Raw genomic sequence first — 25,926 nt, 5'->3', positions numbered from 1 at the left:
GGTGTGGGGTGGTGGGTGGTTGAGGATCCCACTCTTATTTTTAGAAAGGACAGAAAGTACTTAAGGGTTATAAAAGGTTAATGCTTTGGAGTCTATACTAAGAAACTTGGCATAGTTAATCACTGCGCCAGGGAATTTTCCTAACCGGAATCCACTTACTGGTTGTTTATAGACATCAGATTATGATAGTACATGCTAAACTTGCTACCTTGTCGTGAGACATCCCGACAGACCTCTTACCATGTGACACATTGTACAGATCCCTGACGGATAAACAGAAAGACAAACAAGAGATATTCAGTGGGTGAAATTAGTTTTAGACTTTGGATTCCATGGCCCCGTCTCTTCCTTTGTTACACCTGTTGCATTTCTTCCATAGTGCTCAAGGTGGCGTACATGGTTTCCCCTCTCTCCATTTTGTCGTCACAACAACCCTGTGAAGTGGGTTAGGCTGAGAGACAGTGGCTGGCCACCCAGTGGTCACCCAGTGGTCACTGGTCACCCAGTGAGCTTCTTGGCTGAGTGGGGACTTGAACCCTGATCTCTCCCACTAACCACTATACCACACTGGCTGTCAGTGCACATAACCCTTTTAGATGGTTATGGGTTAACTGCACTTCAAAATGCCCTGCTATTTTTTTGGACCCTCTCCAAAGTCCTACTCTAATGGTATCACTGGAAATCTACTGTAAAGGGTAAAACTCCTATATTTGAAGTAAAAAATACACTTCCCAGCCACATAGGTTCTTTTTCACCCACCCCCCACGGCAGCAGGGAGGTAGTTGAGAAGGAAAGCAAGTGTATTATACTGCTTGCCCTAGAGGTGCTTCAGGGATATTAAGAGTACCACAAGAAGATTATACTGTTTACGAGATAAAAGGGTATGTGACAAAGGTTTATATTTAGAGCACTCCGTATGAGGGAGCGGGGTGTTCTTTTTAGTGCACCAAGAGTGTGCTTCTTTCTGTATAGGATGCTTGCAATTGCACGCCATTTGTCCAGAACGCAGCAGCAGCGATCACGCCCCCAGATTTCGAATGCTTCCTGCAACGGCAGACTTCAAGCACGCTGAGAAATAATTCAAAACGGCAACAGATGCGGAGGCCGTTTTAGCAGTTCTCTGTTCAACTCGAGGGCCAATTGAGACATTAGGGCACAAATGGGCATTTCCACACACCGCAGTGCTCCACACACCAGCCGTAATCACCCAGAATTCCTTTATGATGTACACCAGCCCAGTTTTGGCCATCTCCACAGCAGCGGCAGAAACTGCCACGAATTCTTCGCGCAAGTGCGGAGACACCACAGAGATCAGAGTGAGCGGGAAAAGAGTCAGCAGCTTCTGGTGCTCTTAAAGGCTCTTGGTGGATGCCAGGCAGTAGCAAAGTGCAAAGGAAATGGGCTTTGTGGTTCTGGGTCTAATCTTATCTTTGTCTAAAATTCAGGTTGCGAAAGTGATCTGTGCGGTAGGCACGTTCGCAACGTGCAGTATCTGCAACCTGCAGCGCCGTGTCTGCGCTTCGGTGCTTCTGTGCATGTGCAAAGCATGACTTAGTAGTTCTGCGCATGCGCAAGCGCTGAAACCTGGAAGTAACCCATTCCAGTACTTCCAGGTTTTGGTGCGTCCGTAACCGGAAAACACACAACCTGAAGCGTCTGTAACCCGAGGTATGACTGTATTGGTGTGTGTGTTTTTCTTTTTATAAAGCTCCCAAAGAAGAAAATAAAATAAAATTGGGATTAAGGAGATTTTTCAGGATGGTGGGGTTTGTGTGTGTGCTATGTCCTGTTGTTGTGCTACTGGTGGTGCGCACTCTTCTTCTGACAGGAAATGTTTGAGGGGGGAGGAAACACACAAAAAATGTGGGTTTGAAGAGGGTCAGTTGTGGGTAAGTGAGAAAAGTCCCTATTTTGATCTGAGGAATATTAGAGGGTATGAGTTTCTTGTGCACAGATGGCAGGAAACTATCTAAAGTTCACTGAACAGTTGTTAGGTCACACAAGCTAACCAAACAAGTGAAAAATATGGTATATGCTTTGATAGGTGACCCACATGTGAAGAGATGTGAAAACTGCAAAAGAGAGAGTTTTAGCCTTGGATTCAGACAGAAACCAAGCATTGGTTTGATTCTCTCTCCAGCTTGCTGCTTTTCTTTTGACTCGTATCACTGCAATTTTCAGCTCAGGATTTGTCCTTCTGCCTAAGGGGTCCCACCCATTTTCCAGTCTCAAGCCAATTCCTTTGTTCCACTTAATGGACCATCACCCAGGTGATCACCTGCTCAGGAAGCTAGCCTGGCTTATATTTAAACACTTGCTGGATCCAGGGGTTAGAAGGGTCTTGGCATGCAGCCTCCTTCCCCCCATTCCCCCCCAAAACCTCACAGCACTACTATTGTTGCCTTGAAAAGTCCATTCATGCTAACACACTTTTCCCTCTTAACCAACAGGAAAGAATTGGTACCTGGTGCATTTGGACCTCACAGTGACAGATGTAAATGACAATGTCCCTGAATGGGTCATGGAGCCTTTCCCTTACCTAGCAACTGTTTCCCCTAAAGCTGCAGCAGGCACAAAAGTGTACAAGCTCTTGGCTAAGGATCAAGATGAAGATGAAAATGGAGCCGTTGAATATTTTCTGGTAGAAGGTAAATGCAGCTTCTAAAAGCACAGGTGGAGTGTTTCTGTGTGGATTTGTGTATTCTACCCCCCCTTCCTGTCTCACTCTGTACCTGGTGGGGTTTTTTTTTTGTATTTATTTCTACAACACCATTCTGATCAAAACTGGTCAAATTAACTATTATTTAAAGACAGTGGAGACTGGTGCCGATTGGGACCAGAAGGGTAAAAAGCAGGGAGGCCAACAGCAGGTGGCGCCAGAGACAAAGACAGGCAGATGCAACAGGAAGCCCCGTATTCTCCACTTTCCTGCTGAGTTCTACAAAGGCAACACTAAGAGGAGAAAGAGGAAGCTGACAGTCACTGCCACCCCCAAGGCCAGGCTTCCTCAACCTCGGCCCTCCAGATGTTTTGAGACTACAATTCCCATCATCCCTGACCACTGGTCCTGCTAGCTAGGGTTCATGGGAGTTGTAGGCCAAAAACATTGGGAGGGCCGAGGTTGAGGAAACCTGACCAAGACTAATTGTTAGTAAGGATGCAGGCAGCTGGTGGGCTGGTTGAGGGCAGACTGAACTTCAGGGAGTCTTCTTCACCCAAAGGGGCGAATGAGAGGGAGGGGCTGTAGGTCAGCTGGAGAGCACATGCTTTGCGTCCAGAAGGTCCCAGGTGCAACCTGTTTCACCTGTAGTTAAATGCATCTCAAGCTTCTCTGGGAAGGACCCCAGCAGATTGGCTCAGCAGGAACAATTGGACCCACTGGCCTTGCTGCCACCTCACCCCTTCTGGAAGGAAGCCATGACTCATCTGTTGGGATGTCAGCCTTTGCCTTACCATGCCATCTGCTGCTGACTCCCGTCTACCTCCTTGAACTAACCAGGAGCCACTTACGAGCTGTTAAGAAACTTGATTTCTCCTCCCCTTCCACCCCGAGTTCCTGGTTATGTCAGAACGTTCAAGCGGGCATTTGCAGCTAAGAGGTGGAGATAGCTCCTGTGGTTATATGTCCCTATCCAGCCCCTTCCTCCCAAAGGAGCTCCACCGCCAACAGATTGAAAGCATGGGTGAGGCTTAATGTTAAACCAGTTACCCACTTCAAAACATGAATCTGTTCAAAAACCTTGTAAGCTAAAGCCTGGAAAGTCGTTTAAAAAGTCTAAATTTCCTTCATTTATAACTACTGAAACCCCCTTGGAAGCGAGAAAAGCGGGGGGGGGGGACTTTGTTTAATGCCTGCAGGAGACGGAGTGAAGAAAGATAAGTTTCCACCGTCTCTAACCTGGGAACGGGGTGTCAGAGACAGAAATTGTTGGAGAGGTTCACTGACTGTGAATGGAATACTTTGACAGATAGCTAAAGAAGAGAAATAAACTGATTCCAATGTTGCCTTTTGCATTCTAAAGAAACAAAATATCTGAAAAATGAAAGTAATTTTCCTTTGTTGGACTTGCCTTAAAAAGATGGATACAAATAGAAATTGTCTCCTCTAGAGGGAGCTTGCTAAATTGTTGCTGCAGTCTACTTGAGGACTCTACAGCTGTGAGATTAAGATCGTGGGACCAGTCCTTTTGACCTTGAATAAAAATGAGCTGGGAGGAAGTTTTGGTGCTTGCTTTATGCAAGACAAGTGCTTTGTTGGAACATATGCATGAGAAGATGGATTTGATGAATGAAAAAACGGATTTGATGACTGTTGTGGTCAATAACTGTGGACAAACAGGGAATATTGATACAGAAACCATTCAGGGACCAACTCAGGAACCTGTATTGATTGGGCAAGTGCAGAAGATAATGGAGGAGGTTGCGGTTGCACCTCAAATAATACAAATGGAGAGATCCGAGGCCCTGCAGGAGCACAAGCTGCTGTTTTTGAAGATTGAAGTTGGAGTCGGCCAGGGGGAGTCTGGAGCTGGGGAGGTTCTTAACTTTGGAGGGGCTTTGAAATATGCTCTTAAATATTTTTTGGATTACATTGATGACTGTGGGGAGTGGGACTGTGGGGAATGGGCTGGTTTGATGAAGGGAGATGGAGATAACTTTGGGCTGGAACCTCCCAGAGACCTACTCCTCAATGAGAAAGGAAAGGAATTAAGAAAGAGACCAATAAAAGACAAAAGTGCAGGTATAAACAAGAAGAAGATCTGCAGAAGGGACATGGAAGAGACTTAAGAGCCTCGGACATAAGATTACCAGGTTGATGGACTAGATGGAATGGACAGTAAGGACTGACATGACCCGAGACCAGGAAGAAGAGACGTTGGATGAAGATTGGAAGAAAATTTTTAAAGAAAAATTTTTATTTAGGGAATTAGCCTAAAATTAATGAATATTAGGGAAAATGTTGAAATGAAACTATATGGTTTTAGTAGAAATGATATAAGGAGTCATGTATAATTGATTATTAAGTTTCTTTTTTTAAAAAAAAGATATTTAATAAGGTTTTCAAAATATTACAAAATACAAAAAGAAAAAAGAAAAATACAAAATAAAGATAGTTAAAAACAATTCAGTCTTTCAATCACTTATCTTTCATTTGCTTATTTCCCGGACCTCCTCGCGCCTCCCTTTTCTGTATTCCAGTTCAGTTTGTTAGTTCAGCAAATCCCTCCCTTCTTTGTTCATCCTAGTCTTCAGTCTTAAAATATTGTAACATTAGATTTTTACCTATTAATAGTCCATTTTCTCATATTCCCTTATAATATTACAGCTAGAGACCACTTAGTTTCTATCCAACATCATTCTAACATTCATCAATTTTACAATATTTCTGTAAATAGTTTTTAAACTTTTTCCAATCTTCTTCCACCGACTCTTCTCCCTGGTCTCGGATTCTGCCAGTCATTTCTGCCAGTTCCATATAGTCCATCACCTTTGAGTATTAAGTTTCAAGCTCTAAGGTATTTTACGGTAAGATAAGGTTAAATAAATCAAGGCAATTTGAATAACAGAATATGGGGAAAGATGGAAAGGATTTGTTGAGTTAATTAATAGGCTAAATTGTTAAGATAAATTATTCAATTTTTTTTTTTGAGAAAGATGGAAAGAATTTGCTGAAATAACTAATTAAACTAGAATACAAAAAGGGAGGTGTGAGGAGGTCAAATGGAAGTTAAAGATACGTAATATGGGATTTGTGGTTTTTTGTGTGTGCTGTATTGTTGTATTGGTTTTTATGCTTTCTTCTTCTTTTTTATGTATTGTAGTGTTGTTTCCTATTTTTTCTTTTCTGTAATTCTGAAACTTTTAATAAATATTATTTAAAAACAACAACAACAAAACATGAATCTGTTGACCACAGTCCCGAACACAATTGTTTTTTTGCTCCCTCGCAGGTGGAGAGAACAGATTTGAAGTGGAAAAAGATACCGGCTGGATCAAAACAACTGGTTTGCCTCTGGTGAAGGAGAGGGAATATTTGCTGACTGTTCTGGCAGCTGACAAACCAGGGCGCCAGGGCTCCCCTGCCTCAGTGTCTGTAGTTGCCGGACGTCGAGCGCCACAGTTTGCCAACACGTCGTACTCCGTTTACGTCCCTGAAAATCTGCCACTGGGAGAACCGTGAGTGCCAAAATTCTGATGAAGGATGTGTCCTGCACCTTTAATGGCATTTTGAGAACAGGCCTCTTCAGTTAGCTTTCTATCAGAGAGAAAGAAAGTTTAAGTTCAGCTGATGTGTGCTGCTTGTTAATAAATTATGAGTCCTAAATTACTATATTGAATTGGGGAACTCCTTACAGAAAGACAACACAAGCAGGAGGTCGATTGGTTTAATCAAAAGGTTGAATAGTGCAAACAGAAAACCTCAAGGCACAGAAAATCAGCTAATAAAGTTCCATAATTTTGTTGTAGCTGAAACTGAGCTGCGTCTAAGGAACAGATGGGGACAGGAATACTGGAAGTAGAGACACATACAGTAGTTGGCACATCCAGGCAGCTGCTATTAGACTACATGATCCCTGGTACCCCTCCCAATCTACATTTCTATTATTCTAAGTGGCACTTGTACCAGTGCCCACCCTGAGCCCCTCATGCTTGTTGGCTGAGCAGCCATTTTAATTTCCCACAATGCCCCAAAATGACACTTTTCCCAGGGGACTGTGGGGAATAAAATAATTGACGCATAGCCATTGTTGTCTAGTAAATCTCCTGACCTGGAGGCCCTTGAAACTACAGATAGTACCCCATTTTGTGTGTGTGTGTATGAAGGGGGGAAGAGGCAAAAACCAAAAGAAGCAGATGTCCCCCTCAGTCTGAATTCTCCTTCCACCCCTCAATTAATGAGTCAGTTTTGCTCAGTTATATCCCTGCTAAGTCAACGAAGCCTTTGGAAGCGTCACTGTTAGTGACCCCCACTTGGTTCCGACACACAACTTGTATCCCGCAAGAGCTGTAAGTTCAGTATTGTGGGCCAATTTCTACGGAAGCCCCTCCTGGGTAAGAGCCTTTTGAACTTCTGGCAGTCTACAAAAGACCTTTTGATTTCAGGATTCCAATTTTATGGTTAGTTTAAGCAGATTTCATCTTCATTGCATCATTTCAGCCCTACAGTGCTTAAAGCCTACGGTATTAAAGCGGTATATAAATTGTTGAAAGAAAAAGGAAACATTAAAACATACTGAACATAATGAACATTAAAACATATCGAATTTCTCTGGCTTTCAAATGACGCCTTGTCAGTGCAAATGGGTTGGGTGGTTGTAGGAGGCCTCCCCATTGAACTGAGCCGACGGATTGCACTTGCCTGCTCACATGAGGTGATATACTATATAGCAACTCATCCTCTTTTCAGGATAAGAACTATTATAATCCTGCCAGATGTAGGGCTCGACCCATTAAAGTCTAGGAGACTCTCATGTACTTTGCTGAACTTTGGAGCTCATCTGACAATCTGTCATAATTTAGTGCATGTGTTATCGGATTAAACTTAAATGGTTTACTATCCGATTTACTGCCCCTGCATTCTAAGAACCATGTTTTCTTGCTGAAGCTGCCTCGAAAGCAAAACCAAAAATTGGCCACCATGGGATCGGCTCTTCTGTTGTGCTTCTTCATTAGGCGCACAGCGAGCATGTGTTTGCGGGAAGAATGTGATCCTTTACTAAATCTGCTTGAAGATCATCTGGATGTCTGGAGCTTCTCAAACGTGTATACATTTATTATACCAGCATGAAACTAGATTTTGATGGGATGCTCCCGGGCGATTCTGGCTGTACTAAAAAGCCCCAAATGTTGAACTGGGGTAGGGAACCTTTTTCCCCTGGTGAAAGTCCGTTGACCTCCTATGAAAAGGGTCGATTGTGGTCTGGAGCTGATGGTGTACGGCGTTGGAACCACTGGTGGGAAGAGTTTGCAGCACTGCAGGGATGCTCTGTGCCATCCCATCTCTCTTTCTCTGTGTATGCCCACCTGTGCCCTCTTTTCTGCCTGGAAGTGCCCCCCCCGCACCGCTTGACACAAGTGCCAATGGATTGATTGCAGGGGGATTACACTCTCCATGTCTCCACCCGTTCCTCCCTCGTTTTCCCACCCACCCCTTTGACATAAGTCTGAATGGACTGGGAAGTAAAATACAAAGGGGATCTCTCCCTTTATCCCTGGGGGAAGACCCAGAAGACCCAAGAGAGGTGGATAGATCAGCTGCTTTCTTGTACAACAACTCCCAAGGGGCTGACATTGAGCCCAAGACCAAACTTAAAGACTTCCACTGTTGCTATATGCTTGTTAGGAGTGGTTAGTTAGCAGCAGGCCTCTTATTTACCTGTTGAAATGGTAATGTGTAGAAATCTGAAAGTATTTCCCTGCACCCCACCACCCTAGAGATAGCACACAGGGCAATGTATTTGGCACTGGATGCCAAACTGAAAACTTAGTTCTTCAACAATAACTGAGCTATGCTGCAAGTCAATAATGTGTCATTTTTGTGTGTGTATGTTATCAAGAAAAACAAGAAGAAAACCCATTTTTTTGCCATGATTGTTCAGCCTGTCATGCGTAAGAAAACAACTAAGGCTGCAATGAAGCAGGCTGCGAAAATGCATTCCTAATGCAGTTTCCCAGCAAGTAATCCTGATGGCTTTTGAAAGCTTTCCATCGTCGTCCTCCCAGTCATTTTGTTTCCTGATCTTCCACACACATTGAGCTTGAGAGCATGGGAAGAAAGAAAAAAAAAGACACAATACATCCCCAGCCATATAAAAGGCAATGCGAAGCAATTACATTATGACAAACCGTAATAAAGAAGAGTGACGGACGATCCAAACAATTTTAATTCACAGTTCTGTTACCAGCAAGGACAGCACGAAACACCCTCTGATAGCAGCAACAGTCAAGTGTGCTCTTTTCAGGCACTTTAGAGGGAGGCGTGATGCCCTGTGGCTGTACCTCCATTCATGGATGAGAGGGGTCTCTCAATGGCTACTAGCCATGATGGCTATGCTGTGCCCTCCACAATTGGAGGCAGCAATGCTTCTGAATAGCAGTTGCTGGAAATGGCAGGTGGGGAGAGGGCTCTTGTGCTCAGGTCCTACTCGTGGGTTTCCCATAGGAATCTGGTTGTGAAAACAGGATGGTGATGGGTCATTGGCCTGATCCAGCAGGCTCTTCTTATGTCCTTACAGCTATCCAGTGTCAAGGCCAGGTGGCCACTTTGCCCTGAGCACAGCAGGATGCCCAGGAGCAGGGCCCCCAGGTTACCAATAAGCTTTTGGGGAACGAGCCCCATTTTGGGCAAAGAGATTGCTGCACTGCAGTGGGTTGGACTAGATGACCCTTGTGGTCCCTCCCAGCTCTACAATTATATGATTCCAGGCCTGTTCTCCATCCCTGGTAAACTCAGCCAGGGACAGTCAGTGCTGCTCTTGCCTTGCACAGCTCTGATTCTTCACCTTTTTGGAGTTCCATCCTGGGCTGTGTTCCTTAGTTATACTGAGTATAGGTTCACACCATACATTTGAAGCAAACAATTTCCCCCAAAGAATACTGGGAATTGTCGTTTTTAAGGGTGCTGGGAACTGTAGCCCCGTGAGGGGGGGGGAAAACTACAGTTCCCAGGATTCTTTCTTTGGGGGGAGGGGAAACTGTGTGTTTTAAGTGTGCGTTGGATGTGCTTCACATGCTTGGTGCGGATCTAGATGCGATGTGATGTTCCATAATTATATTAAAAATTTTGTCAGTTTCCAAAGTGGAGCGGCGTCCTATGAAAATGTTAGAAACCGACTTCCTCTTGCTTTGTTCATTGTTGATTTCTTTTAACCTTTTCCAGGTTCCTGACCGTGTCCGCTTTGTCACATCAAAACAAGTCCCTGAGCTACAGCCTCTTAACTAATCCAAACGGCCTGTTCGGCATTAACCAGGGGACAGGGGACATATACTTCAGCCGAAATCTGGATTACGAGAATGGTCAGCACCAGTACCTCCTCCTGGTTCAAGCAAGAGAAAACCAGGGACAGCTCAGCAGCACTGTTGAGGTCAGCAACCCTTAACAGCAATGCACATTCAATTCTCCGCTCCAGTCAATTCCCTCTGCTCCCAGTGTCCCAAGCTGTGAGTGCCATTGCTGATTTAGCCAGGACAGCATTGCGTACGCATAATAGGGAGGTGCCAGCAGCCTGGGGGGGGGGGAATACTGAAGTTTGCCAAAGTACAAACAAACTTAAGAGATGGGGGGAGGAGCAACAGCAAACAACAACCCAGTGAGAACTAACTGTGTGGGCAAATGGAATGGAGTGGCTGGAATCCTGAACTGGTGAGTTTTCATGAGGCTTTTGTTTACAAAAAATCCAGAAAGTGCTGCAGAAGCATGGAGGACTGAATCTAAAGTGGGGGGGGGGAATGAGAAACCGAGAGAACTGTAGTTGAACAGGTTTTTCCATCCCTGTTTGAAAACGACTTTTCAAAAAGAAACTCGCTGAAAAATATTGGAGGAACTTGAGAGAAATCCTAACATCTTACATTACAAACTGCGGATACTCAGTAGCAGCAGTGGCCAGGGTGGTAGGATGTGGAGCCACGAAGCTGCCCTCTTGACAGTGGGGTGGCTGCAGTGAGTTGGGGAGCTGTGCAGATGCACAAGAGGAGCCAATCGACTTTTTGTGCTGCTAAACACTCCCTTGCCTTGTCCTTTTTCTAGGTTTGGGTTGTGATCACAGACGTGAACGACTGTGCCCCAGAATTCCAGCAGTCGATCTACACCAAAGACAACGTCCCTGAAACCGTGACTGTAACAACTGCACTTTTACAAGGTTTGCAAAGCATTTTCGCAATTTGTTGTCAGACTTGCCCCTCGACTCACCTGGAATCCTCGAGAGCCATCATTGCCATTGCCATTACTTGGTTAAAGCATAGACCAGGTACAGCCAATGGCCGTACTCTCCAGGTCATGTCACCCAAGAGATCCCATAACCGCTGATGGCAGGAGCTGGATCCTTAGCAACCCCTGAAGTTAACCCCTTGGCTCCCTCTGTTGTACCGATGAATTGATGGATCCATGGTTTGATTTCCGTATGAAGTTTCTTCTTACAACTTCCTCTGCCTCTGTATATTTGGTCAGCTCTTATCCTTCTGCAATCCCTCCTGTGTGTGTTATTGGATAGGATGTTTTCAACATATGCATCTTGAAGGCTGAAGATTACATCAGCTTCACACATACTTAGGAAAAAACACACAGCTGTGCATATGGCAACTGCCCAAATGAAGCCACCTCAGTGTAGTTGTTATTTATTTACACGAAAGACGCCATGCGTTTTTTTCCTGCCCCCTACCTCATTTAATCCCCACAACAGCCCTGTGTGGTAGGTTAGACTGAGAGACCATGACTGGCCCAAGACCACCCAGTGAGCTTCCTGGCTGAGTAGGGATTTGATTCCTGGTCTCTCCCAGGACTCAGTCTGACACTAACCACTACATCACACTGTCTCTCATGGCCTTTGTGCCTTTGGACAACTTCATTGCTGAGCATGGAGTATGTCTGATAAAGGCCCCAGGCCTAACTTGCAGTCCACAGAGCTTGCAGAGCCAGCATGATGTAGCCTTAACTCTGTTACTAAACCAGCATCTTGGTTTTTTTGTTTCTAAATCCTTGAATATAATCTTTTGCAAGCAAAAAATCCTGAAAGGTCTCCTCCCTCCCCACGCTTTGCCCCAACAGTGTCAGCCCATGACTGTGATTCTGAAGAAAATGCGGAAATAATCTATTACACCCTGAGCTCAGAGTTCAGCATTTCCAGTCACGGCACCATCTTCCCAGCCACAGAGCTGGATTACGAGCGTCCTAATCACCTGTATGAGTTCGTAATCATGGCGGTAGATAAAGGAGAGCCCCCAAGAACTGGGACCGCGACGGTCAGGATCCGCCTCTCAAACATCAATGACGAAGTTCCCAGGTTCTCACAAACAATGTAAGTATACGCCCCTTGTTGTTGTTGTTGATGATGCTTCAGATGTCGTTTGATTAGTACCATGTCGGAGTTTCCATGCGATGATTGCGGCATCCTGGTGGTGTTTGATCATCCCCAGGTCATTGTGTGGAATGAGGTGAGATTTTGGGGGTGCCAGTAATAGCTGTCTGTTCCCACTGGGATTGATTCATGTGGTCCATTATAAGCCAACCCTTCCTCAAGATCAGGGGTCAGCAAGATTTATCTTGCCTGGGCCAGATCGGTTCTACAGAGATCCCTCCATGGGCTGGATAGTTTGTGCCCCCACGGTTTTCGGTGTCTGGATCATGGCTGGCTGGGCAGACACTGCTATGGTGGGGATGAGGGTTTAAAATGCTGAACAGTCACCCTCCAGGAAGCATTTTACAGTGTTCCTTACACAGATGCTGCAGCATTTCAATCCATTCTTTGTAACCAAAGTACAGAGCAGATGAGGTGAAAATGTTTTGGGCAAAAAGTTCCCGTTTTAACAAGTTGATTTATTTGCTTCACTGGCTCTGCATTTGTTGCGGCTGCTTCAAATGCAACACAGTTCTTAACACAAAAAGTTCTTCTGTCTGTGAAATGGTTTCTGCTGCTCTTATTACCTTTAAGTTTTGATTTTAGTTAAGTTGCCTCATGGATGTTTAAAAAAGCAAGGTTGGCATTCAGGTATTTTAAAGCATGGTGAGCAAATCATAGGAGTGGAAGCATCGTGTGTGATGCTCCGTACCCCCAAATAAATCAGCCTTGCAAATAAGCCAACCCAAGTTGCTAGCCTGCTAAGAGACCATTCACTCGCCTTCACGGAACTCTTGGACACCTATGGCTTCCAGGTGACTTGTTAAATATAAGCACGTATATACACAGTATACATACCTATCAACAGAATGCCCTATGACAGAGGGGTTTAAAAAAATCATGGATAGGAGAATCCATAGCCCTCCAGATGTTGTTGGACTACGATAGCGATCACTCCTGACTATTGGCCATTCTGGCTGTTGCTGACAGGAATTAAAATACAATAACACTCAAGCTCTTGTGCTCCAATCCTGCTTGCTGGTTCCCCCCAGGCAGCTGTGAGAACAGGATGCTGCACTAAATGAGCCACTGGCCTGATCCAGCAGGCTCTTCTTAGGTTCTAAGAAGAGCCTGCTGGAGCCAGTGTGGAGTAGTGGTTAAGAGCGATAGACTCGTAATCTGGGGAACCGGGTTCGCGTCTCCGCTCCTCCACATGCAGCTGCTGGGTGACCTTGGGCCAGTCACGCTTCTCTGAAGTCTCTCAGCCCCACTCACCTCACAGAGTGCTTGTTGTGGGGGAGGAAGGGAAAGGAGATGGTCAGTCGCTTTGAGACTCCTTGGGGTAGTGATAAAGCGGGATATCAAATCCAAACTCTTCTCCTCTTCTTCTTCTTCTTCTTCTTAACACCTGGAGGGATACACTTCTCTTTTGCATAGCGCCCTTTCTTTTTCCTGTATGGGGAAGCAAATGGGGATGTCTTTTCTTACTGTCTTTCCACTGCATTTAGCACTCCAGATTTGATTCCCTTTAACCCTGTTTCCAAGTAACCACACTTAACATTACGCGCTTTGACAGCTATCGGAGTTTCGTTTCGGAGGATGCAGGTCCAAACACACTCATAGCTACGGTTCATGCCATAGACCCTGATGGAGATGGTGTTGCTTACAGCATTACTGGAGGAAATCAAATGGGAAACTTCATTATCGACCCTCAGAAGGGTAAATATGTAATTTCTGCATTTTAGATCTTTGGTTCCCATATAGATTTTTGGCTCCTAGATGTCACATGTGATTAGTGGTGGGGGCAGAGCTTGTGTCTAAGCTGTTATAGTTATTCATGTGTGTTTAAAACACAGGTACATCATGTCTATTGCATCCTAGTCACTGGTTTCCTTGCTGTTGGGAATTGCTTCTCATCTGAGTGTTGAACTCATAGCATTTCTCTGCTGCTCTTAATGACTGATCTCATAGCATTCTCTATAACAGAAAGCAGGAATATGTGTCTTCTTGACTTACATTGCTCGAGGATTTCATTTGGTCCTTGCATTTAAGCAAACTGACCTAAGTCATGCTTGCCAGATGAATGTATGGATTGGAATGCAGTTATTCTTTGGTTTAATGCTTCTCTGAACTTTGCAATGCACTTCTTGGCTTAAAAAAATAATCAAACATGCTTATATAAATGTGTATTTAAGATTAAAATGCGTTCAAAAATGCAAATTTTAATGATAAAATGTGGTAGTTCTTACTTGGAGTAACTGATGACTTTTCCTGATGTGGCTCCAGTCAAACTCTTCGCCTGCCTTTCTGGACTCTCCTGAGCCAGGGAGCTAATGAGAAGTAAATAAGATGCCACAGATCTGTCCTTCTCATCTTTGATACGTCTTATGGGTTCACTTACCATAAAAAATTAATTTTTAATGCAACTAGTGCTTTTGCAATATTAATGCTCCAGATCTGAATATATTTCAGAAGCCGGAAACAGATGCCATCAAACGATGGTACAAGGAATTGACTCAAACATCTTCCTGTAGAGATGGCAGCTTTCCACTCCCCTTTATGGCTTGCTTTATGTTACAAATGCTTAGTGGTCTCATAATGCCACAGGTGTTAAGGTAAAACTGCCAGTGATGCAAACTATTCCACTGATGTTTACGCCATTTAATCGCTGCAGTTCTACCACCAAGAAACTGGTGCCGCATAGTGCTCCTATGCTGAAAGATCTGGCAACTGAATACCACTTTTTTCTTTTGGCTGGCCTTCCTCAGCTGGGTGCCCTCCATATGTTGGTCATATTGACTGGGGCTGATGTGAGTTGTAGTTCGTAACATTTGGAGGGGCAGCAGATTGGGAAAGCTGAGCTAGACAACAGAATCGATGATGGGTCAAACTCCAAAAATTGGGGATGGGTGGAATTTAAACACTAGATTTTGAGTCGAAGAACACCCTCCCCCGGCAAAGAATTCATCTCAGATTAGAGATGACACCAGGAACTGTGGGAAATGGCACCACCATGATTCCCAGTATTCCTTTGATGTTACAGTGCTCATCTACAGCAGGACCCAGGGATGCCAGGAGCAACTTATTCAGTAGTTCCCCATTTCCCTGTATTAAGGATGCCAAAGAATTCCCACAAAACCAGGAAGAGGAGTGGAAGTTTCCCATTCCTGCATATTTCAGCCATATCCGGAACAGAAATCAACCCCGCAGATACATTTGATAGTCACTTTTGTTGTTGGTTTCAGTCCACAAAGTCAATGATGGCCCCCTGCACTTTGTATTCCATTTCCTTTGCATTCAAATGAATGGTGTGGAAATGGAATAATGGTAACATCACCAATTCCATGGAATTTCATTACAGCCATCAGCAAGATAAATAAGGGTTTTTTTGTCAGAAGCTGAACTGCAGCAGAACAGAGACAGTACTGCATGCCGTGATTAAGGGGCAGAATGGAAGCTGGTTCCTTCTTACATCTATAGCCTTTCTACTGCTATGTGTGCAGCAGTATCCCAGCCCCAAAACCCTGACACACCAGTTCTGACGAGCCTATCCCACTACCTCCTGCTGGGTGGGGTCTCTGCGGCATGAACTTGTGGACTGATTTGTTCCAAACCCAACCCAGAATTCACTTTTTGTTTTAACTTCCGGAAGATGTTTCCCCACAAATGAGGTGATGCTGAATTACTGGCTCATGATTGGCCTGCAAAATAAGCACATAAATGTGTATTACAATTAAAAAGACCGGTGAAGAATTGCACCCACTGGAGTTAGGTTTTATTTTATGAAATCTCAAGCCATGCTAAATCTGCTTGTCCTCAAAGTGCCATAGCAAATTTTATTTTGCAGGAAATTAACACATTTCCTCTGTTGGACAGTTTGCTTGGTTGCCAATTGTAGTTTTCTAGCCTTTGTGGAGATGGCCTTAGCATATATCCATCTTTTCTGTAACAGGTGTGAATTCTGTGTTGATTTTTGACTTTGTTACCCCCTGCTTGGTCAGACTCCCCAACATCTATGCTGTCTCCTTGGGCAGTTTTATTTTAATATAGCGCTGTCAATGACAATTTGCTTGATACCCTGAAATGCCAAGGTGAAGCTAAGACACATGTCAAAATACAATCAGTGAAGGCGAAGGCATTTGCAAGGGGAAGTGAGTGGCACTTGTCATCTTCATAACCGTCCATTTGCAAACGACACTTCTTATTACATCGGATAAATAAAAGACATGATGGGATGGTGCTGGCACAGGAATGAATGACATCTGCTCACTGCAGCTTTTTAAATAGCTGAAGTTTGCTTTGCTTTTTAAAACAAACTTGTTTTAAAAATGTATTTCTGATTTTGCCAGCCCTCATATGACCCATAAGGTTGCTGCAGCCCAAGGCCCAGTGGAACAGAAGCTCCTCACAGCAACTGTCAGCTTTGCTCTTTAAAGACCGGCAGAGGGTCAGAATGCAAATACAATATACCCAAAAAATTGCTGCAGGACTCAGATCTGGGACCCCCCCCCAAAAAAATCATGTTCTCATTCAAACAGTAGTGGGCATTTTGTCCCTCTGTCTGAAACATGGTGGTGGTGGTACAGTTTTAGGGAAAGGACTGGGGCAAACCAGTTTAGCTTGTTTCTAGTGTGTTTCTAGCCAGTGTGGTGTAGTGGTTAAGAGCGGTAGACTCGTAATCTGGTGAACCAGGTTCGCCTCTCCACTCCTGCACATGCAGCTGCTGGGTGACCTTGGGCTAGTCATACTTCTCTGAAGTCTCTCAGCCCCACTCACCTCACAGAGTGTTTGTTGTGGGGGAGGAAGGGAAAGGAGAATGTTAGCCACTTTGAGACTCCTTCGGGTAGTGATAAAGTGGGGGGAAAAAATCAAAACTCCTCCTCTTCTTCTTCTTCTTCTAGGATAGTGGGAGTACTTAAGGGGGATAACTGCAGTGGCAGCAGATATTTTGGGTTTCTTATTTTATTTTTTACAGTTTAAAAATGGCATTAGTTCAATCAATCAATCAGTGGATCTATAATATAAGTAAATATTATACTCTGCACATAGAAAGCTAGTGTTTCAAGGATAGGGTTCAGCTAGAAGTTGTGCAAGGAAGTATTTTCATACACAAGGGGAGCATTCAAATGAGTTATTCCCTCGCCCTCTCCAGCTAGAGTTGGTTTGGTCTGGCAAGAGCTATACTGCATGATTCTGCTGGACACGATTACCTGATATAGCTAAACATTTGGAATTTTGGCATGGCATGAAGCTACCGTTTTTGAAATTCAAACATTTGGCATAACAGCTGTAAAAGGTGTTCTGGGATTGATTTATATCCTACCCTTCATCCGGGTTGTTCAGTGCATGGTTTCCGACAATACTTCTGCAAAAGAGAGCGACTGGCTCAGAGTCACTCTGGCAGCTTCATGGCTGAGCATAGATTTGCACCCAGGTCTGCCTTTTCCAAATCCAGTACCCTGTGACCTCACCAGCAGTTACAACAGCAAAATACATTCTGATTCCGAACTGTCCTCCCTTTGAAATCTTTCATAGGGTTAATCCGTCTTCGCTCAAGCCCACTTCCTAGGCTACAGGGTCCCGAGTATGTCCTCAACATCACGGCTACAGATGACAATGCCTCTGGTGGACCTCGCTCTCTTACAAGCACCGCTTTGGTCATTGTGCATGTGGATGATGTCAATAACAACAAACCTGTGTTTCAGAAGGTAAACAGGCTGCCTTGCGTCATGTCAAATACTTGGAGAGAGCAACTATGAACTCCCTTCTCTTTTGGCGCACAGCATTCACAAAGAGCTAAGAGTGCAGCTCCAATGAACTTTACATTGGTACCTTGGGTTAAGAACTTAATTCGTTCTGGAGGTCCGTTCTTAACCTGAAACTGTTCTTAACCTGAGGTACCACTTTAGCTAATGGGGCCTCCCACTGCCGGTGTGCCGCCGGCACACGATTTCTGTTCTCATCCTGAAGCAAAGTTCTTAACCCAAGGTACTATTTCTGGGTTAGCGAAGTCTGTAACCTGAAGCATCTGTAACTTGAAGCATCTGTAACCCGAGGTACCACTGTATATTGGTGGGAGGGGGGAGCACGTAGAGTTTTCTTTCACACCCTGTGGTGGCCCCGGTGCAGGGCTGGAGGCTTACATTACCAAAAAAATAAAAATAAAATAAAAGTTCCCATACTTTTCAAAAGATCACGGTCCTCCCCGTGGTTTCTGCATCAGATCTCCTGCTCAAGGACAAAACTATGCAGCTGAGATCATGATAGTTTGACCCTTATTTGTTGAGTGATTGGAGTTGATTGCCAATATTCTGGATTTTGCAGTATATGTCAAGTTGTATGTAAGCGTGCCTTTGCATTATTATCATTGTCCTTATTTTTGCCAGTGCCAGCATTATCGTGAGCATGCCTCTGTGCTGGAAAACCAGCCAGTGGGAACCTTCGTGCTGCAAGTGGAGGCAACAGACGCAGATGAAGGGTCCAATGGCCAAGTGAAATATGGCTTGATGCACAGAGAGGGGACTCTCCCTGCTTTTAACATCCACCCTGACACAGGTAAAGCCATTGTGTTGCAGCTTCATTGGGCCTAGTGAGAATACAGAGGTGCCAGGTGACTGGGCCTTTAAAGGATAAAGTTATCAAGCTGAAAAATCCACAGACAGGCAGGAATGGAAGCATCTGTCAATTTTGCTTCTCTCACCTCCTTATTTTTCCAGTCTTAAAATTCAGCTCTCCATAAGTTTCTGCAGCAATTTGCACTTAGGGGAAAAAATCTACATGAAAATTATTCAGCATTTTAGTGTGAATTTCTCCTAATAAACACGTTTTTGTATGCAGCTGTGACAGACGTGCACATTTTTTTGCAAGAAATTTCCCCTAATATAATGCAGTTTTGTATGTACTTTTCACTATCTTACTTATCTCTGCAAACATTTCTCTGATATATGCATTTTTGTAAACATTACTTTGAGAACTGCATACCAAAATCCAAATAAGTGCTAATTTTGAAGGAAGTCTGTGTTTTGGAAAGTGTAGGTTTGATAAATTCAGCTTTAGGTTGGTCCCTTTAGTGTGAACAACCAATGTGTCACCCCAAAAAAGTGAGCAGGTTTTTGAATTCTTTGGAAGGTTACGCATAGCAGATGGTAGTGGAAAGATGGGGTCAGATATTATTTGATGTTGAAGTTTATGTTTAGTCACAGTCTTTAGGTTAAAATGGTTGGTGATGATAAAAGTATTACCCAGTTGTGGATTTTGGATTTTTTTCTAGTGGACCAACAGCCATTTACATTTGCCCTGTAATAGTTTACTATTTACCTAAAGATACTCCTGCTGAGTTGCAGGTGAGCAGGCTGCATCTCTGTATCTCACTGATGGGTTGTAGATAGGGGTGGGGGAGAAATTCACTTTGGTTCACATTTTGATGCAGACCTACCCAATTCCCACTTCCTGTAACAATATGTGAACTGAACTGCAGCCAGCTTTCCAAGATTCACACTTCTCTGAATATTGGGGTGCAGTTCTTCAAGTGAACGTGTACAAAAATGTGTGTGTTCAGGAAAAGTCTGCATAAAATGCTTACATTTGTTGAAACAACGTACAAAATTGTATGTTGCATTTTAAATTATTGTAACCTGCCCTGGTACCTTTTAAGGCAGGAATCTCCAAAGTCAGTTTTGGGGGGCCTAATCCAGCCTGCCGGTTGGTTTAATCCGGCCCCTCTGACAGTTTATTTCTTTGGTAAAATCTCCCCAAAAGCTCAACAACAAAAAAGGTCAACAACTTTGGTCGGCCCTCGCACATGTTCACTTAATCAAATCTGGCCCTCTTTGGAAAAAGTTTGGACACCCCGTAGGTGAAGAACAGGGATGATGATGATGATGATAACGACAATGTTGTGATGATGATGATGATGATGATGAAGAAGAATTCGCTTGGGAAAATATGCAGATAAGGCAACATTGCAAACAAAAATGTGCACATTAGGAGAAATTTGTACTGAAATGCTAGTGAATTTTCATGTATCTTTTTTAAAAAAAGAAAATAGCAAGTTGATATGGAAATATGGCAAACTGAACTTATAGATGGAGGGATATGAGAAACAGAGAGGAAAGGACATTTACAGATGTAGATGAGTTTTAGTTCAGTTTACATCTTTCTTCCAGCACTCAATAACTGAAACTGCAAGAAAAAACAGCGGGCAGTAAACCCTCCTGCTTCTTCCCTCATCTCAGTCCTTGGTTAAATACACAGTATTGAATTATTTCTGCTTGTGGTCTTATTTTCAGGCATCTTGACAACACTTCAGATATTTGACCGGGAGAAGCAGCGAGAGCATCCTATTACTGTGACAGCCACGGACCAGGCGGCTGAGCCCCTCATTGGGATCTGCCAGATCAACGTTGTGGTCTCAGATGTGAATGACAACAGCCCCAGATTTGAAAACACTCATTATGAATGTAATTGCGAATCCTTGGATAGTGTTTCAGTTCCCCTGATCGCAAGCTTACCTGAGGTCTAAGATTTATTGTGTGTGTTTCTGGTTTGGTTTTCAGATGTCCCCCCCACCCCACCCCCGCTACGTACAGATGAATTGGCACTTTTTCCTTTTTAGATTGGTTACGTTACCGCTTATTTAATATCCTGCTTTTCAGCCATAAAGGATCCTGAAGATAAGCAGCTACATACAAATGCAACAATGCAAATACAAACGAAACAAATTCAAAATATTTCAGAAGTTTGTGGGTTTTTTTTAAAATGGTAAAGCATTAATACTTAAGCAGCACTTTTGCCTTATAAGAGTCCCAGGTATGTGTTTGGAGGGGCAAGTGGGTGGGGGAGCTGGTGTCCCTGGATGGTTCCAGCAATTGCTCCCCTCTCTGCTTACTGTGATCTACATACTTAACTTAGGACTATTATATACAGTGGTGCCTCGCAAGGCGAAATTAATCCGTTCCGCGAGTCTCTTCGTCTTGCGGTTTTTTCGTCTTGCGAAGCACGGCTATTAGCGGCTATTAGCGGCTTAGCGGCTATTAACGGCTTAGCGGCTTTAAGAAAAAGGAAACAAACTCGCAAGAACTCGCAAGACGTTTCGTCTTGCGAAGCAAGCCCATAGGGAAATTCGTCATGCGGAACGACTCAAAAAACGGAAAACTCTTTCGTCTTGCGAGGCATTCGTCTTGCGAGGTACCACTGTATAGGGAAACAATAGCAGAGCAGAATGCTCTGCCACAGGAATAGCAGTGCAATCCAAACCAGCCCTCTTAACCTCTGCTCTTCTCCTCCAGGGGAATGGTGCTGGTGTCTGCCCACTATTGTGTATCTCCTTCTTCTGCCCCTGAAACCTGTGGGCAGGCAAATGTGCCACTGAACATAAAAAACATAAGAAGAGCCTGCAAGCAATAAAATCAGGGCACTTCTTCACCAGCTGCTTTTATTTTTCAAGGAAAATCTGCAGAGTGTTGCTTGCAAATAGCATTGAGCTCAGATGGCTTGTAGCATTGCTCTGCCCCACTGAGTTAATGAAATGCACTTTCCTAGACTTCCTGAGAGAAGACACGAGTGTTGGGACGAGCTTCCTCCGTGTTGCAGCCCACGACGACGACTACGGCTCCAATGCTTCCATCACGTATTCTGCAGCCATTGGGAAAACAAAGTACTTCCAGGTCAATCCTGCTACAGGCTGGGTTTATGTCAACCAACCCTTGTTACAGGTACGTTGTGAGTTGCCTTTGGTCTGTGGCCAGATGTCAGCTGGCGGCATCTGCAGATGGTAGCTAGAGCAAGATGCCAAACAGGGAGACATGCAGCACTGTGGGTCCCTTTCTCTCCTGGCATAAATTAGTGCCACCCTGATGGCTGCACTTCAGTTGAGAGGGGCTTCCTCCTCCCCCTCCTGCTGAATGAATTATTACTTTAACCATAAAGCCATTCACAGCTGTCATGTCAGACTGATAACTCTTCTTGTGCCTTGGTGGGAAAAGAAGCAATAAACAGTTTTGACAGGTCATATCCGGGAGAGTCGGTTTTTAAGTTTACCTTCTGAAGTTCTGCAGCGAGGAATCTTAGGAACTTCTGTGAACGGAACGAAATTGTGCTTATGATTACTATGGTGACATACAGATTTAACAGTTGCAGGGTTCCCCCCCTCCTCAAAAAGAATATTCTTTGGTAAGTAGAAGCTACAGGAGGCCCTAGCAGGCAGTGCATGTTTGGTGGGTTGCCAGAAAAGGATTGGAAAGACAACATCCTACCCACAGGAAGCTCTGGAGTGCTTGTGAGGCTCTAAACAGATGATGGTGGTGGGTTTTGAATCTTTCTCTGCTACTGTAGGAGATTGACAGTTTTACTAAAAATGAAGTTGATTTTTCAGGGATGATACACAGAAGTTGTTTATCATTGAACTGGAGTACAGTGGTACCTCAGGTTAAGAACTTAATTCGTTCTGGAGGTCTGTTCTTAACCTGAGGATGGGTGAGGGAGTCTGTCATGGGGAGACTCCGAAGGGATAGTGAGAGGAGACTATAGAGACATACTGGGCCTCATATCTGAGGTTCTCGACCCATGTTACAAGCATTTACCTGGGAGGATATTCCATAAAACCATATAGTGTTTATACTGTGCTTCGTGCAGAGAGAGAGAGAGAGAGAGAGAGAAAAGCTATTTCCACAAAGGTTTCAGGGGCGGGGGAAGCAACAGCTGCTTTTTCACGGGAAATAAGAAAAATCGAGGAGTACTTTGGCTCTGTCACTGGCGCTATTTGGAAGATGAAAGTTCTGAGCAGAAATAAAACATGATAACTGTGATACCAACAAAGCTGAATAGCTTCAATTTTTGTCTTTAAAAAGAATCACTCCCTGCTGAAGCAATCCTTTTCTTCCCTTGCCCAGAAATCCTTTATAACTCAACAAATCATAGCAATGGATGGAGGGAACAGGAGTAGCAAGGTTGAGCTTAGAGTTACCATCACCAGTGCAAAGAACCAGCCCCCTCAGTGGGAGAGGGACAGCTATGAAGTCGTCATTCCAGAGAATACAACAAGAGATACTTCCATTGTGGTAAGTTGGGTTTTCTATTTTTAAAGGAAACAGTTGTACAGTATTCCTGTAACTAGCATCTTAAATTAGCACACTGTAAAGAGCCAGTGCGGTGTAGTGGTTAGAGTGTTGGAAACCAGGTTTCAGATCCCCACTTGACCATGAAGAACAATGGGTGACCTTAGGCCACTTAACAATCCTAACAAGCTGCTGCCGCCGGGTTAGATGTACCATTTGTCTAACAGCAGAAAGAGGCATAGTATATTCCAGGGATGGGGAACCCCCCTGATGCTGTTTGACTCCAACTCCCATCTGCATGACCTGTGGTCAGGGATGATGGGAGTTGGAGTCCAACAACATCTGGAGGGCCACGTGTTCCTCTTCCTGGTAGAATATTATTTATGCTGGGCTGATTTAACATGCAAATAAGTGTCAAGCCACGGTGGGCTCTTTTAAGCTTTGTTTGCTTAAGTTTCTTTGTATACAAAGAACTGCATGTTCTAAGCATTTTAAGCATTTTAAATGTGTATCTTCTGAAAACGATCACTTTCTGCTGAAGCAATCCTTTTCGTTCTCTGGTTTTGAATTGCGCAGACAATTAAAGCCACGTCCCCCCTTGGCGACCCACGTATCACATACAATCTTGAAGAGGGTCTGGTTCCGGAGACCAACATGCCAATCCGATTCTACCTCACTCCCAACAGAGATGATGGTTCTGCATCCATCCTCATAGCTGAGCCTTTGGACTATGAAACCACCAAGTCCTTTTTGTTGAGGGTCCGGGCCCAGAATGTGGCCTCGGTGCCACTCGCTGCATTCACCACCGTCTACGTTAATGTGACAGGTGGGTAATGTTCTGGTAACGGGGACAAAATGCCAACAGCATACCGTTTACTGAGCAGAACCCCTTTCATTCCTGCTTCTGATTGCACTGTCCCAAGTACAGAAATGTCACCTTGGGTGTGCTAGAAGGTAGATTGCAGATGTAGACAGTTTTTGGTGGGTACTTGATAGCTGTGGAACTCCCTTCAGAAGACAGAACAAATTCTGATCATTTTTTCCAAAGTTGCGCTTTTTCTTTGGGTTGTCTTTCAACGAACAATGCAAAGTTGCCGTGATGCTCAGCTTCCATTCTCCTCAATATGCCACAGCTGGGTGTTGTGTAAGTAAACCCCAGGCTCATGTGCTCTCCCTGAACCCAAACCTCATGCCCTTCCCTACTTCGTCTTTCTCGACAAACCCTAGTTTGCGATCAGCATTCAAACCACAGTTTCCAGCTCTTGTTTGCAGGCAAAACACGGTCTGGGTAAACCATACTTTGTCTGGTTCACATGTAACGGAAAACTCTGTTTTACTGTGAAAAAGGAAGTGGGGGGGGGCTGTGGGTGCAGAGAAGATTTGCATAAGCCTATGGCACCTTCCCAGTCCTCCAAACCATTGGGCATAAGACCCTGGGTCTCAAGGCACTCTGGCATGCGAGACCCCCTAGATAAAGCAATATAATTTTTAAAACCCCTTAAGCATGCAAATGGTTATATTACATGGGCTGACTGCTTGAATTCTAAATACATTCTTAGATGTCAACGACAACGTCCCTTTCTTCACCTCCTCAATTTACGAAGCTTCTGTAACGGAAGGAACAGAGGTCGGGACTTTGGTTTTCCAAGTCTCTGCCACTGACCTCGACCTGGGCCAGAATGGAGAGGTAAGCCAGAACATGCAAGATTCAGCATCAGACAACAGTGGAGTCTCTTTGCACAGGTTTTCTCAATGGGGAACAGCAGCCAAGCACAGCTCCCTGACAGGTGTAATTGTATCTGGGGGTGGGTGGGCCAGTTTATTTCCAGCTTTTGCATGGGTTCATCCATCTACATGTTTTATCCCATTTCTGCATTAATCCATGATATCTTTTTTAATGGAGTGAAGCTTTATATTCTGTACAAAATAAGTATCTATTTATCACCTCAGTGTGTGAAATTCTAAACGCACGTAATCCTAAAATACATGGGTTTTTTTGGGGGGGGAGGAGAGGGGAATTTGGTACATTTCTAAAGCTGAGAAATGTATTGCAGAATTTGGAGAATAATTACATTCCAAACTACACTCCTGTCCACATATTAGTCTGCAAGGTGCTAATTAGGTCCATTGGCATTAAAAATGCAGACTGAATGAAATTCTCTTTCGTCTGCCCCTGTATGAGACAGGCACGCATTGTGTTCACACATTATGTTTTCCTGTGTGCGCTCGAAACATCCTAGGTGTGCACCTAAAAATACAAAGTGTGAAATAGCTTTACAAGCCCATCACATTGAGCACTCAGACACTAAATGCAAAACTTGCCAGTGACAGTACTTGATGGCTTATGGCTGCAGTGAGGGGTAACTGATACCAGACTTGGTTCAAGACTCACTGTGGGTGTATTGCTTGGTATAATTTTTCCTAAGAGCATAAGGTGGTGCACTCATCTCCCCTTGCTTTTTAGGCCAAGTGCGTGGAAACGCTTGGGCTAGGGTGTTTGTGTACATGTGCTCTGTCAGGTATATTTTGCTTACCCAGGATGTGTCCAACATAAAGACAAAAATAATGCCTGATTTTCATTGTAGCCCTTCTCTCCCTCAACCTTTCAGATCACTTATTCTCTGCTACCTGACCGCAGCGGCGACTACACGTTCTTCCGCTTAGATTCGAAAACGGGTTCCATCTATACCGCCTCCATGTTTGACAGGGAAAAGAAGGCGTCATACCTCTTGGAAGTCAAGTCCACGGATGGCTCGGAATCAGCTCGTCCTGGAAAGCACGGCCAGCCAAATACCGGTGAGGTGTAGTGGTGGAAACAC

The 25,926-nt window shown here is 44.3% G+C and overlaps 1 protein-coding gene across 2 annotated transcripts in view; it reads left to right on the top strand.

Moving 5' to 3' along the window:
* LOC309537786 (neural-cadherin-like) overlaps nt 1-25,926 on the top strand; it is a 102,607-nt gene that overhangs the window by 38,053 nt on the left and 38,628 nt on the right. For both annotated transcript variants that reach the window (XM_082232834.1, XM_082232835.1), the window contains exons 2-15: nt 2,451-2,648; nt 5,952-6,177; nt 9,881-10,085; nt 10,748-10,859; nt 11,765-12,014; nt 13,630-13,772; nt 17,589-17,761; nt 18,440-18,608; nt 20,342-20,512; nt 21,594-21,766; nt 22,943-23,110; nt 23,684-23,933; nt 24,667-24,794; nt 25,717-25,903. In XM_082232834.1, coding sequence (XP_082088960.1) covers nt 2,451-2,648; nt 5,952-6,177; nt 9,881-10,085; nt 10,748-10,859; nt 11,765-12,014; nt 13,630-13,772; nt 17,589-17,761; nt 18,440-18,608; nt 20,342-20,512; nt 21,594-21,766; nt 22,943-23,110; nt 23,684-23,933; nt 24,667-24,794; nt 25,717-25,903 — 2,553 coding nt within the window. The remainder of the gene's footprint in view (nt 1-2,450; nt 2,649-5,951; nt 6,178-9,880; nt 10,086-10,747; nt 10,860-11,764; nt 12,015-13,629; nt 13,773-17,588; nt 17,762-18,439; nt 18,609-20,341; nt 20,513-21,593; nt 21,767-22,942; nt 23,111-23,683; nt 23,934-24,666; nt 24,795-25,716; nt 25,904-25,926) is intronic.

Source organism: Podarcis vaucheri (genome assembly GCF_965113315.1).
Source record: "Podarcis vaucheri genome assembly, chromosome: 7".
Taxonomy (NCBI): Eukaryota; Metazoa; Chordata; class Lepidosauria; order Squamata; family Lacertidae; genus Podarcis; species Podarcis vaucheri.
Note: the sequence above shows the minus strand (reverse complement) of the source record. Positions and strands in the feature narration are given on the sequence as shown.